General features: G+C 49.1%; 5 protein-coding genes across 5 annotated transcripts; 1 reads left to right on the plus strand and 4 right to left on the minus strand.

The window, feature by feature from the left end:
* Positions 1–698: 698 nt before the first annotated feature.
* FIESC28_00104 (uncharacterized protein) lies at positions 699–1,620 on the minus strand (the record flags this gene model as incomplete). The annotated part of the gene is made up of 2 exons (XM_031154255.1): positions 699–1,060; positions 1,113–1,620. 2 exons carry the CDS (start codon positions 1,618–1,620, stop codon positions 699–701), a joined length of 870 nt encoding a protein of 289 aa, XP_031021623.1.
* Positions 1,621–2,830: 1,210 nt separating this feature from the next.
* On the minus strand, positions 2,831–3,814 carry FIESC28_00105 (uncharacterized protein; the record flags this gene model as incomplete). Its single annotated transcript, XM_031154256.1, has 1 exon — positions 2,831–3,814. The coding sequence occupies one exon, from the start codon at positions 3,812–3,814 to the stop codon at positions 2,831–2,833; it is 984 nt and encodes a 327-aa protein (XP_031021624.1).
* Positions 3,815–6,064: 2,250 nt separating this feature from the next.
* On the minus strand, positions 6,065–7,186 carry FIESC28_00106 (uncharacterized protein; the record flags this gene model as incomplete). The annotated part of the gene is made up of 1 exon (XM_031154257.1): positions 6,065–7,186. The coding sequence occupies one exon, from the start codon at positions 7,184–7,186 to the stop codon at positions 6,065–6,067; it is 1,122 nt and encodes a 373-aa protein (XP_031021625.1).
* Positions 7,187–8,092: 906 nt separating this feature from the next.
* FIESC28_00107 (uncharacterized protein) lies at positions 8,093–11,128 on the minus strand (the record flags this gene model as incomplete). Its single annotated transcript, XM_031154258.1, has 2 exons — positions 8,093–10,585; positions 10,712–11,128. 2 exons carry the CDS (start codon positions 11,126–11,128, stop codon positions 8,093–8,095), a joined length of 2,910 nt encoding a protein of 969 aa, XP_031021626.1.
* A 1,190-nt stretch (positions 11,129–12,318) lies between these two features.
* FIESC28_00108 (uncharacterized protein) lies at positions 12,319–14,055 on the plus strand (the record flags this gene model as incomplete). Its single annotated transcript, XM_031154259.1, has 1 exon — positions 12,319–14,055. The coding sequence occupies one exon, from the start codon at positions 12,319–12,321 to the stop codon at positions 14,053–14,055; it is 1,737 nt and encodes a 578-aa protein (XP_031021627.1).
* Between the last annotated feature and the right edge of the window lie 243 nt (positions 14,056–14,298).

Below are 14,298 nucleotides of genomic sequence, written 5' to 3' on the forward strand. Positions count from 1 at the left end.
TGATGATGTTTACTGACGAATGGGGAATCTTGGCGGGAAAGAAGTTGTTTTATATTGCTTGATGCTGACGGGGTGAGTCACAATCCTCCCCTTGAAGTAAGGTTGAGCGCGTATTCTGGAGGAAGGTTTATACGAGAATGCTGTTGGTTTCGGGGACGCAAAAGTGTAAGGAAAACCAGCCACTAAGAATCCAAGAGACAAAATGGTCACATCATCTCAGGCCAGTATGTCCGCAACATTATTTTGGCGGCCTCAGCCTTAAGAAACTAACATGCTTTTGGAAGTGGCCGATTATGCCTTGTGAGTCACCCCACCGAATAATACGAATGTTACAACTTCAATTAACTGTCTCGAGGACCAGGAAATCAGTTGTACCGTTATATGTTATTGTTTTCAAAGCGTAATTCGTGGTAAATTCGCTCAATTGTTGACGATGTTGACTTTCGGGGTCTTGACGCGCTGAAAGTTGAAGGTGTTCTAGTGGGTCGAGGCCCTGTAGTGACAGCTTCTAGAAAGGCTAATCCTCCTGTCGAAAATATCCCGAAAGCTTATTGTTCTTGGATGTAATTAATTGGCTTCTATCATGCAGTCACAATAACATTCCCCTTCCGACATTCGGAGCATTCAAGAGTCATAATTCGTGCCAGTTCAATTGAAGTGCTCTAGGCAGCTCGTACTAATCCCAGCTCCAGTCAGCCTTACAAGGCACTAAAAAGCACTGCAACACCAACAACCAAAACCCCAGTCCATCCCGCTCCCAGTAACACAGCCCCAGATTCATCAGGAAGTTCAAGTTGAGGAACCCGACTTCCCTCAGCCAAATCATTCGGCGCGATACAAACCATCTCTGAGCTAACATTTCCATCATAATGCGTTACGACGAGCATACCAATCGGCTGCTGCACTTTCAGATCGTACGCTTCAAATGAATCAAGCTCCCGGTCTCCATGTGTGAATGACCCACCTGGGAAGCCGCCGTATGTTATGTAGTCATCGTCTAAATCGACGTTTTGCAACTCATCTAGAGTGCAGTTTGAGCTGGTGAAGTTTCTCGGGTCGACTGAAATAGTTAGGCTGACATCATATGGGAAGTTTTGTATGGGCAGACTTACTTTGAGATGCAGTAAAATGTCCACATCCGAAACTGAAATCCATTTTCATAGGAGGGCATCGTCCGTCTTTTAACGGGCTCTTAAAATCCAGAATCTCCTCCATGCAGTTGTCATCGATAATCCCATCGCACGAGTCTTCCGGCGCAGTTGCATTCGTCGCCGTAACGTTCTTGCCCATCATCATGTACAAGCAGACATTTGTCTCGTTACCCTTTTCCGTCCCGGCCAGGGACTGGGGAACGCTGAGCCACACCTCGATCGACTGGTCGGATCTGTAGTCTCCGTATCGTAGATTTTCAGCCCGCCTGTCTGTTAGCGAGACGGAGATGTGCCATTCATCTTGCTGTGGGAATTGCACGGAGATTGTCCCTGTGGAGTTGAACCAGGAACCAAAACCGCCTTCTTTGATATCGCGGACTGTGTCCGGACATGTTGCATTCGTAGAGTTGCGTTGGGCCAAAGTGTAGCCCGCCAGAGAAAGACAGCTGATAAAGGATAGTTTGGCCATGGTCAGTTGCAGAAATAAAGGGACTCGCGACTGTAATCCCCAGTATACAGCGAGGGCAAAACCAATGTTTAATATAATATTTGCAAAGGCATGATCGGTATCCGGTGATCTCATTATCTGACCGAGCCAAGATGTTTCTGCCCACACAGCCTCCAATTACATTACTATTATGTGTCTGAAGGATGAGCCAAGAAGTGCTAAACGGCAATCATTTCACGGCCCCCAATTTAAACAGGAGCTGAAATGCCATCCAGGTCTGTGCTATGACGTATTTTTCGCTCTTTCAGCTTTGACACGGATGTGCCAAGAGTCTAGTGAATCCTTTTGTGGTGATTGCCGATCGGGCATTTGTATGCCTTGTCATCCGAATGCGGTAATTTACAGCGCTGGTTTTCGGTTTCCAGGCTTTAGGAACAACGTCTGTCATCGCATCGGCGGTTACTCGTTTGAGAGCGATGGGCAAGTTGGTCAAGTTCGGAGAGACTCTCATGGACGCTGAGATGGGTGATGAACTTGAACATCATCGGCATTGAACTGAATGGGAATGCCTCGTTCGCTATTCTTGAGGCTATTAATTGTAGAAGCACTCCGATATAAATGAGACTATGCAGTACATAATAAGTTCGATCCTTAAGCACGCTATTCATAGCAGTATGCGGGTAGTCAAAGTATCGCAATCCAAGCCTCTGAATAGCAAAGGAATAGGTACTGAAGGAGAATCTATACAATCACAAGAGCGACGGATCGTTTCATTGGTCAAATTGGACTCCTGCTTCTCTGACTAACAAGTCACGTACATATGCAGTAGCCCCGGCAGTTGTTCCTTGCAGTTTCAGCAGCTGGCTAATACATATCTCGGCAGTCATTTATTAGCGTTGGTAACATAGCGTCCAGTTCCAACGATTTATCTGACCTACGATAATGTTTTACACACTCAATTTAGTTTCACCGACTGATCAATCACTACAACTCTTGGCCATATTCACTTCTTACAATCACAAATCACAAGAACACCATGAGACAGAATATTGATATGTGCATAGATTTCCATTCAAATGAATGACTCATTCAGATACGTAGCAAGAATATACAATCAGAATCAACTATTTACAAGTGAGTGCCATGGTGAAACCACCATATATCACCCATCAGAAGAAAGATACATCAACCCGTGCTCTCAAAGCACTGCTCAATCAATGAGCCCAGCGATTTATCGCTGGAGGGTCAACATACCAGGGCGGTATGGCCAGCTGTCGTAATCGGGAGCCTGAGCCTTGGGGTCGCGGCCCTGGTAAAGCATCTTAAGGTTGCAAGGGTCGATGGGGAAGGTCTGGTCGTTGTCGGTACGGACAAGCTCTCCGTGGGAGATGTCGTTGGTCCAGGTGGCTCCTGAGTTGGCCTTGCCGGCGAAGGGGTTGTTCTCGGTGGCAGCGTTGGGGGTCCACTGGCCGTCCAAGCTGTTGGCGGTGAAAGAGCGGAAGTAGCGGCCGCGGCCGGTGGTGCTCTGGGCCTCGACGATCATCAGGTACTTGTTCTGGCCCTTGATGGAGTAGACCTGGACAGCCTCGAAGAGGTTGTCGACGGTGTCGGACATGACGACCTGGCTGTTGGCGCCGAAGCTGCCGGGGAAGTTGCCAATGGGCATGCTGGAACGGTAGATCTTGCCGTTGTCACCAGCGAAGAACAGGTACATGTTCTTGCTGTCACCGATAACAGTCTGGTCGATAGGACCAGTCTTGGAACCGGAGATGCTGCCGGTGAACAAAGGCTGGGGCTGCGACCAGCCGTTGACGTTGGTGGGGTTGTTGGAGGTTCTGTAGGAGAACTTGTGAGGTCCCCACTGGTGAGCGAGAATCCAGATACCCTTGGGCTTGAAGTAGAAGAGGGTAGGGGCAACAGCAGTGCCGCTCATCGCAGTCTGGGTAGCAGAGCCGAGCTGGCTGAGGTCAGAGACGGGGCTGAAGCCGACAGACTTCCAGGAGGTGCTGAAAGCAGTGGCGTAGACGAGCTGCTGGCCGTTGTAGGGAGCGACGGTGAAGTCCTTGAGGTTCTTGAAGCCGTTCTTGGGCTGGGCGAGAGGACCGCTCGACTTCCACTTGTAGGTGGTGGGGAGGGCGCACTGAGCGCTAACCTCGCCGACGGCGGCGAGGAGCAGCAGAGTGCTGGCGATGATGTCGTTGCTGAGGAACTTCATTGTTGTTTGCTTGGGTTGCTGGAGCTGATGAGGAAAGAAGATCCAAGAGTTTAGGAGGACAATCACTAGATATTATATATGTAAATCTCTAGACCCATCACATAGCCCAATCCTTAATTTCATTGGCCTCATATCCATCGACTTAACTGACATTGGAGGAGAAACTCAGGTTCTCCACCCATGTTGTGGTTCGCGGTTCTTTTGCCGTCAATGCGATGTAGTATCACTAAGACGGGAGTACCTGGGTCTAGATCATCCCATGGAAATGCGCAAACAAGGATGTTTTGGTCAAGTCTTCCCCTTTGCAGTACCACGGAGGCGGACCCGAGCTTGCAGTATGGGGTTAGCGTCATCGGGTCACTCAGATGATTAAATACCTCGATGTCACGCTAATTTCGGCGTGCAGAACAAGTATCCATGCTGAGGAGGAACATGTGTATGGGCACCAGTAAGCAACTGACAGTCAACTGTTTTTGATACAGAGTCAAAGACATCCTCAAACTGCTACGCTCAGATATCAAATTGGCTCTTGATCGTGAGAATACGTCACTTAACGGCTTGTTTCTCGGCTCGACGCGAACAAACAATGCCAAGCCTGAATCATAGTGGGTTTCATCTTGGCGGTGTCTCGTTTCAGCCTCCACTATTTTTCTGTGTCCTGGCAGTCCTGCTAGCCTTTAGGCCTGCCTTCTAATCACGGCAACTAGCATCACGGAGCAACAAGAAATACGAGTTCAAGCAATGACCAGTTCGCACAGCCTGATCAATACTTGACTATTGTCTCAGCTCAGGCTATTTGGCCCCTAGTCTTTAGAGATCAACCACCAATGGCCGTCTTCTCATGAACCTGTCAACTGTAAAGTCTCCGAAAGACAACACAGATTGGAGCGCCTGTACGAAAGCAACAAGCATATCCAACTTTTCGGAAAATGATGTTCCAATTCAAGTAGGTAAACAGGTAATAACACCGGCATAATTGCCGTCGGTAATGTGCAATGGGGTACGGCAAAGCACCCCAGATTCAATGCTGCATAACCCCCGGAGTACAGCCTCTTCAGGCTAAACAACAAGGAATGCGATTGGTCAAATCGCGCCTTCATTTGACCGACCTTGATCGTTTCAGAATATCTGTATTATTCCGCCAACCAGAACACTGTCGCCCAACTGTTTAGCCAGATCGATACAAGCGGGCGAATTAAAGAAATTAAACAGATCGAGTTCTAGAAGGGCTACGAAGTTGGGATGAAATATTTTGTTTATCTGCCAAGTGTTTTGCCATGCCAAGAAGAGGGGTCATCATGAATAAGAGTAGTCAGCATCTTGAGCAGCATTAATTCGTGGTGTAGCGGTCAATTGTGCGGTCTGAAAAGGGCCGTGATGTAGAGTTCATAGTAAATGCTTCTCATTGTCGGAAAAAAAGTCGCCACGGGTAGAGTAATGCGCAGTCAAATCTGCTAAATCTGCTCAATCTGCACGGAACTCGGCATATGGCATGTTTTGTATAAAATATCGACAGTAGAATGTGGGCAGACTGGAGCCTGATCAATCTTGATCAGCTTCGCCCCTTGAAACAAGAAGTAATTATACTCAAGAGTGATAAGATAAGGAAAAAGGAGCTTGGCATGGATGACGATGTCCACGTGGGAAATGAGCCGATAAGCTGATAAGTGACGATAAGAGCTACGATAAGAAATTCAAGGTCGTGAACTCACCCTATACCTTTAGCCAATGCAGCGCTGTACAGGCAATTGAGCATCATATGTGTCTGAGAATAAATCAATGTGTTTCAGAAGTAGATTCTTCTTATTTTCCCAAGTGAAATACATGCTCTCATTACATACTGGGGACTTATGAGGTGCATAATGGGTTTGTTGCGAAACTTCGTTATGTGCGGTGATTCTGTGAGATTATAATTGAGCGAATCACGTATCATGTTTGCTTTGCCGGCCGGATGGCACAACTCTAGCTACAAAGAAGATATCGAAAAGTGAACTGCCATGCTAACAAGAATTTATCCGGACATCCCTTCTTTGAGGAATAGAGCCAAGTCTGGAGTATCTGTATGAAGCAGGTGGTTGTAAAACCGGCAATAAGCCATATCAATGATAGGCTGTATTTCGGGAATACCCTCACCAAGTTCCCGCGGGAAGATACAGCAATCACCCATTCCATGACTTGTCACGCCCCGATAAAACGATGTCAAAACGGTCTATTGTATGACTGATACACTAATATACATCTATTCTACATCTAAGCTCCAATCTTATGATCCTTCTCCCACATTTCATTCTCTATCCTAATACTCCTCTGTCCCCATTTAATAGTGATAAACGCACCAATACCTCCCCAAACACTCGGCACCGCCCAACCCAAAGTGTACGCAATCTCGACAGGCAAAATCCACGCCAGGGCAATAAGCACAATACTCAAAACAGATCCAGTGATTGCCCATCCCCAGAGCATCTCTACCAACATCCGTCGGAACCGAGGCGACGCCTTGTAGCGCTTGAGTGCTGCTTCGCGGTATTCCTTTCCGCCGCCGCCGTCGCAGGCTGTTATATCCTCCATGATGGGGAATGTCAGGGGTGGATAGACATCCCCGACGACATGCGAGCTCAGACGGTGCCAACGCAAATGCCAACCAAAATGATGCGCAATACCAGTCCACATCATATAAATCGTCACCATAAGAATACCAACAGGCATAATAATACTCAAGCCCCTCATAATCGGGGGATCAGGAATACTGAACCCAATCATAAGCGCCGTCATGACAAAGTAAGGCTGTCCAAGAACAAGATGCACCGTATCAAAGTTCCACCGTCCCGCTCCAAACAAAGGACGATATGTGTCCTTCTTCAACGCGAGACGCAACCCTCTAAGACCGTACTCGCCGCCTGAGATGAAGCCGAACATGGCGGTGATGATGGCGAACATGGCGCCGGGTCGCATGTCGGTTAGGTAGTTGATGCAGAAGTAGAAGATGATGGGGATGAGGGTGCATTCTGTTAGGATGAGCATCCAGAAGAGGAAGATCATGAGTTTATGTTCGCGGAGGTTGTATGGGAGTGGTGGGGGGCCTCGTAGGACATCTTCGTCTGTTGGCTCTGCTTCGCGCTTTGGGGGGATGGTGGGTGATGTTGGTGCTGAAGATAGCGTGACGTTCTCAGTGGCGGCAGTATTCGTTGTGGGGGCAGTATCGACAGTAGGATCAGCGTTTGTTGTAGGAGGCATAGAACCAGTGGTTCGGCCAGTCTCTGCAGTTGGAGCAGTGCCTGTAGGCATAGTGTTTGTTGCTGCGGGAACAGTGTGTCCAGGCATCGTATGCGTAGCCGTGGTGTTCTCTGCAGTAGTCGCAGTAGGAGAAGCCATAGTGGACATGATTGACTTGCATAAGCTTAAAAATAAGCTTATTTGACAACAAGAGAAAGAGAAGAAAAGACTAAAACACTGGCGCAGTCGTAGTTTTATTCCAGTTACTTCCCCCTACATCCGCTTAGACATTTAAAGGAACGGCGTACGTCAGTGGCAACCATTATGTCAATTAGCAGTGCCTCGTGCTGATCGCAGCGAGTGATGATGCTATTTTTGCTTGGCGGAGATGCGGGAGGAGCGTATGCCAAGAGAGTTAAAACAGGATTAGGTGCGTCGGGGAGATAACAAACATGTCACTTAAACCCGACCGATGGATCATTGCACGTTGCAGAATAAGAGATCCATTACGGGTAGAGGATTGGCAATCGTCATTGTCGGGCTTTATTATAAAAACGATGCATCCCGATGTAACTTGGGGGCATGTTAAAGAAGAAGCCAAGCCTTTAACCCTTGTTGTGATCCATTGATCAACGGTGACTACTGGATGAAATGCTCCGTGTTGTATTACGTAGTTGAGAATTTGAGATGAGGTGAGATGAGATGAGGCTTCTCTACCCCAATGCAGGCAGACTGCACCAAAGAATGGGCTGATTCGACAAGTTCAATTGAGGCAGTAGTGCTGATCCATCGTAAGCCACTCCCGTCGCGATCTCGCGTAGACATCCCGACTACACCACCAGGAACAACATGTGTCGCAACGACTCGCACTCGCACTGCAGTAGTCAAAGGCGGCGCGACCGCGAGCTACGAGCCTCACTCTCCACAATATTAGCCCGAATAAGAGTATAGACTTTTGCATGTGTTCGTTATCCCCAAAGTCATGTATATATAAACTCCAAACAAATGCAACCCAAGGCAATCAATCGTCAATCTATCCTTCAGTCCAGAGCCCTTCCATCCAACCTAAGCTATCAACCCAGGAAAGTACGTTCTCAGACTCTCATCCAACAGCTTAATCCCAACAGGCTTAACAAGATAATTATCCGCCCCCGCCGCACTCGCAGCCTCCCGATCATTCTGGCTATCCTGCCCCGTAACAATAAACAGCACCGACTTTTTATCACCGGCTTTTTCTAGGTCGCGGATCTGTCGGGTAGCGCTAATACCGTCGCAGACGGGCATTTGCAGGTCCATGAGGATGAGATCGAAGGGAGGAGGGTCGGTGGAGGGAGAATTTTGGAATTGAGTGAATAGGTCGACGGCTTGGCGGCCGTCGATTGCGCTGCGGTAGGGTAGGCCGCGCTTTTTGCAGTACATTTCTAGAATGCGAAGGTTTATTGCGTTATCGTCTACTAGAAGGGTCATGGGCTTTGAGGTATGTGGCTGGGTGCGGATGGGGAGGTCTTGGGGGGCTGTCTTATCAGGCCCGAGAACTCGTGGCACTGGTTGCTCGGTGTCGTGAGGCAAGTCTTCGGTTCCGACTTGAGGAGTTGGAGAGCCGTTATGAGAGAAGCTGGCGCGGGAACCGTAGCCTTCGTCTGTTGATGAGACGATGTCGCATGGCGGGACGTGATCGTCTTGTGTGGGAGGTTGAGTTGTGGGCTGAGGAGGGTTTGACGGGTGCATTTTTGAGCACAGCTCGTCGGCCTGTCGGAGCGCAGCGTCGAGTGACGAGGTACAGAACGGGCCCTTGACGAAAATGATGTTCGGTGTCGACTGAGAAGTCTCCGTCTCTTCCGAGTCGGGCACAAGGCAGATCGCGACTTGGTCCTTCGGTAGCATCGCGTGGTACTTCCTTCGCTCCTCCGGATCACGAATGTAGTCCATAACATTCAAACAATCGGTCGGGATATTCGAGAAAGAGAAGCCGTTGCAGGTGAGATATCCAGCTAGGTGCGAAGAAAGGTGTACTTCAGGTGTATCGGAATGTAGGTGACGGAATCTCAACGGTAGATGCTTAAGTTGTGAAGCAATCGTAGGAGATGGCGTAGAAGTCCTGCAACGGATGTCGCCAAAAGTAGCACGGAAATGAGACCCGCGATCAACCTCCGACGACACCAGCTCAATTGAACCATGCAGTAAAGCAGAGAACTTGGCAGCGAGGGTCAAGCCCAAGCCTGCGCCGGTGGAGTGTTCGGCAACCTTCTCGTACAGCTCAAAAATGCGACGTTGATCATCTGGGTGTATACCGCATCCCGTATCTTCAACGTCGACGACGAGTGTTTTTGTATCTTGTTCGTAGGATAATGTAACGGCGACGATGCCTTCGAGGGTATTTTGTATAGCGTTGACGATGACGGGCAGGATACTATCGCGGAAGAGGTCGATATCGATACGGAGGCTTTCACAATCGGGCGATAAGTCGTGGTGGAAGAAAACAGGTGCTCTCGTTCGTGTGTCTCGAAGAGTAACGTCCGAAGAGTCCTTGACGAGCGTATCCTCCAACTCTTGAATGCTATGCGTCGCATATTGTCGGTCCGCAGCAGCGATATCGGCCCATCGGTTGAGCGTAATCATGCTGTTGACAGTGGACATGAGTTCGCGGCCTGCCGTCGAGATGGTATCTAGATAAACAGACGACTTGCCCAGCTCTGCGAGCGGCTTCATGAGTTCCTCCACGCCCGGCCGCAGCTGCGTACTCCCAGGTAGAGTCAACGCTCGCAGATCCTCGGTCAAAAGCTCAGCGGCGCCGAGAATGCCGTGGATCGGCGTGCGGAGCTGGTGAGATACGCCGCGGAGGAACTTTTCTTTTGCGCGCATAACCTCTGCGAGGAGACGCTTCTGCCATCGTTGGGTGAGGAGGGTAGCGCACGTGTGGACGAACCAGGAGTCGACGTCGTCAAAGATTCGTCGGAACTTCTTGGTCGCGACGACGAGGACTGATGGGCCGGATTTCGACTCGCATTGTGCAGAGATGAAGCGGACGACCCTGTCCTTGGGTGGCTCCTCGCAATTTGACGTCGCGATAAACTCCTCAATGTATTCATCGTCTTCCCACAAGCCGTGTTTTAAATCGGAGGCGGTCGCGGGGTATGGAACGTTGTGGTCAAACGAGTCGGTGCCGGCGGATTGTAACGTGACGCTTTCATCGGGATACGCTTGTTGGAGTACTCGAAGGATCGGTTCTTGTACATCATCGCCGTCGGGTTCTCGCTGCAACGCCGCGATAAGCTCGTTCAATCGATGTCGTTCTCGCTGTCGGCGTGCTCGTGCACATTGTACTATATCAGCCACGACCCAGTCGCCCAATCTCGCAAGCGCAAGCTGCTGGTGTTTCGACAGCGGAGGTTTGCTCGTTGCCGACGCAACACAAAGCGATCCCAGACCGACGGATTCACCGGATTCGTGCTGCATTCGAAGAGGGACGCCGGCGTAAGCTACGAGGCCGCCCTGCTCGACATACGGCGACTCTCGGAAGCGCCAGTCTTCGAGCATGTTCGGGAGGAGGAAGACGTTCTAGTAATTGGAAGCTCAGCATTATTTCGAGGGATCGGTAGAAGTGGTTCGTAGGCCTGGGGGTTGTATCACTGTATGTGCGCACAGAGTCTCTCCTCGAGGAAGGATAGCCAGCTGAAGACCAACCGTAGCCAGACGGACGTAAACATTGGCATCAAGCAATCCAACAACAGCATACTCCCAGCCAGAATTCTCCTGCGCAAGACAAGCCTTCTCCTGCAAACCCGCAAGAAGCTCAACTTCCTCATCAATGTCCCGCGTGTAATACCATAGCATCGACAATCTCAATCGCTCGTTCTTGGCCAATCGACACCGTGGGTATTTGGAGGGAGGACATGATGGTTCGGCGGGTATCGCGGATGGCGCATAGGGGTCTTCTTTCGGAGGGTATAATTCGGAATCGACATCAGGAGCCCAAGGCCCTACGGGGGTTTTGAAGTTGTTTGCATCGAAAATAGGGCCGACGGCCTTGGGACGTGGAGGAAGTGCGTAGTCGATAGTAGAGGAGAGGAGTGTTGAGTCTGCTTTTGGGAAGAAATGCATTTAAACGAGCGGATGTATTTAGGGGATAGAGATCGACAATTCAATTTAACATGGGCGCTTGCTTTTGTTATGGTACTTGTATAAAACTATATGTAAACAATACAAATGATCAGTTACTCAAAAGGGTTCAAGATTCAATATTGAAATGAATGGAGATAACTTTTGGACAAGAGACAGAAAGAGCGGAGAGGGGTTCGTTTGACCCGACAATTAGGAAGCATTTTCTTCTGCTGACTGAAAACGGTATCGCGTCATAATTTACTGTGATCGAGATCTTGATCTTGTTTTGTGATCCGAGGAAAATAACTTGGAAGGCGGGATCGTCAATGCATTCACGGCAAGTGCAGTCTCTACACAGAAAAAAGTCAAAATAAATATGAGAATGAAAGCAAGAAGATACTACAATAGGATTACGATGGACTAAAAGAGGAATAACCGTTGAAATGGCATGATTGACTACTATACGGGATTGACGGGCTGTCAATTCCAAGGCTTACAGCGCATGCAGGCCCCAACGGCCCTGGCTTATGGGCTTGGCCGGGCTTGGTTTGATGCAAACTCTGTAGCATTCCACGTTAGGCAATTGGTATGCAGCCGACAACTGTCAAACAGACAAGTCAATATGCAGTCTATGATAAGATTAGACATTTATTTGCTTTTGAAAACGACCCTGGCGGTTATCGTGTGATATGGTTGTCACGTGCAGCTCAAGCAGATCAGGTACCCGAACCCCAAAATCACTCACATGCCGCCATCGCACATGCGAGACAGCCTTAGTGTAGATCATTCAATCTTCACAGGCATACCTTGTCTGAAGAAGGGCTCCATCATCTTGGGAGAAACCCTCATGTGTAGTACCGTGACTCATGATGTTGTAGCACTTGATCGAATGGACATTGCCTTGGGCATCAATCCACAGAGCAACTCTAACCAACCCCATGACTCATGACAACAAATACTCAACAGTTCAAACTGCCAGCAAGCACAGACTATCGTGTTACCTCCAGAATATGCATGCCACATCAGAGATGCCACTTCTCGGTGGGGCTTCACCGCCAGACTCCATTCTCCAATATGGGTCTCTAGACTCTGTATTTGAGGTATCAATATCTCCTCACTTTCTGATATCCCCTCATCGACATTCTTTCACTCATTCTAAAGAGTGAACCATTCAATGACATACCCTCAACATGCGTCTCATCCACACAAAAACATTCCAGCTGGAAGAATTCTACGGCCAGCCTCCAGAATATGCAATCATCTCACACACATGGGGTCCCGAAGAAGCCACATTCCAAGACTGGCAGGGCAACCTCGAGCTCATGAAGCTCAAAAAAGGCCATCAGAAGATCCGTCGCGTCTGCGAACAAGCTCGCAAAGATGGCCTCATGTATCTCTGGTGCGACACCAACTGCATCGACAAGAGCTCCTCGTCTGAAGTCTCTGAGGCGTTGAATGCCATGTTTACCTGGTACAAGAATGCCCAGGTTTGTTACGTTTACCTCTCGGATGTGCCGCCATTGGATAATGGGGCTTTTGATCCTATGGAGCATTTTAGGAAGAGTAGGTGGTTTACGAGAGGGTGGACTCTGCCTGAGTTGTTGGCGCCTACGAATGTGGTTTTCTTTGCAAAGGATTGGAGTCCTATTGGTACGAGAAAGACTCTTGCCAATACTATTTCTTTCGTTACAAAGATCGATCAGCAGTATCTGGACTGTACCTTTTACAAGGCCAGTATTGGAGAGCGTATGTCGTGGTTGGCCAAGCGAGAGACGGAACGAACCGAGGATATCGCCTACTGCATGTTGGGTATTTTCGACATCAACATGCAAATTGTCTACGGCGAGGGAATGAGAGCTTTCATCCGTCTTCAGGAAGAAATCATCAAGGTCTCCAACGATCAGACCCTCTTCTGCTGGGCCTGGGACGACCGATATGTCCCAGCGGAATGGGCCAGTATTCTGTCCCCTTCACCAAGGACCTTCCTCGACTCAAGCACATATACCGAATGGCCCGTCCACGAAGCAAAGACATACACCATGACAAACGCCGGTCTCTCCATTAAGCTTCCCGTCATGAACACCATCACCGAGTCAGTCGAGCAATGGCTCGTTCTTCTCAATGCTCGACGAGATAACGAGAACCAGCAAGTTGCTCTTCTTCTTAACAGACTTCCCGGAAAGGACCGTTGCACTCGAAACCGCACACCACCGTGCCCAGTTCCCGTCTTGACAGGTTCTACGAAACTCCGTGAAGAACAGATGTACATCGCTGGTAGTCGCGAGCGCGCATCCATTCAACCAGACTTCCACGGCCACGGCACCTACGAGATTCTCATCACACTCGATAGTGGTACAATTCCCTACGACAGCATCAACTCCTCTCCCCGTCTCGACTCCAGCACAATTAGTCTTCAACAATGGGACCAGGATGGTCATTACGGTTGCGTGCTTGCCATCCAAGGCATGCAAAGCATCAAGAAGAACGACCGTCGCGCCTCCGTCTTCATCGCTACTCTCGTCTTCGGCGTAGAAGTAAAAGCCGGCAAGACGGAATGGTTCTGCAAAATCCGCGGCATTCAAGAATCATCCTCCGCCTTCTCTTCCAACACCCTCGAAGACGCAGTATACGAAGAAGAACAAGAAATTCGCTCTCAACTACGTCGCACAGGACACTGGCTTGCTATCTTCGACCAAGATGAGAGTACATCTACCGATACTGTCCGCAAGCACGAGATTGATCTCTTGACGAGTATCTCTTTAAGTCACGGCGTGAGAATCGCGTCGAATTCTCAGATGGCTGTTGCGCACTTGCAGCTGGCGCATATTGTGCGTCCAGCTGAGGTTGCGCCTTGGGATGATGGAAAGAGGTTTAGAACGGCAGATGGAACGAAGGATTTGTCTGGGTGGTTGAGTTCTTTGCAGTAAGGAAAACGGAACAAAACTGAAAAGAGGATGGATGATTTTACGAAAATAGAAAGATTTATGATTATACCTGGCGGAATAGAATGCATCGTTTCACTGTTCATTATGGTTCACAATGGTGCCATCAAATTGTCTTAGTTTGTTTGATCTCCCAGCTTTCGAGCAGCCCCTACTCGATTACCTAGAGGGTGGTATTCATGCAGGAGGTTCAACTTGTCGAGATGACATGATGCCAAGCCTCTTGAA

The sequence above is a fragment of the Fusarium coffeatum genome, assembly GCF_003316985.1.
Source record: "Fusarium coffeatum strain FIESC_28 chromosome Unknown BRIP53273_contig_4, whole genome shotgun sequence".
NCBI classification, from domain to species: Eukaryota; Fungi; Ascomycota; class Sordariomycetes; order Hypocreales; family Nectriaceae; genus Fusarium; species Fusarium coffeatum.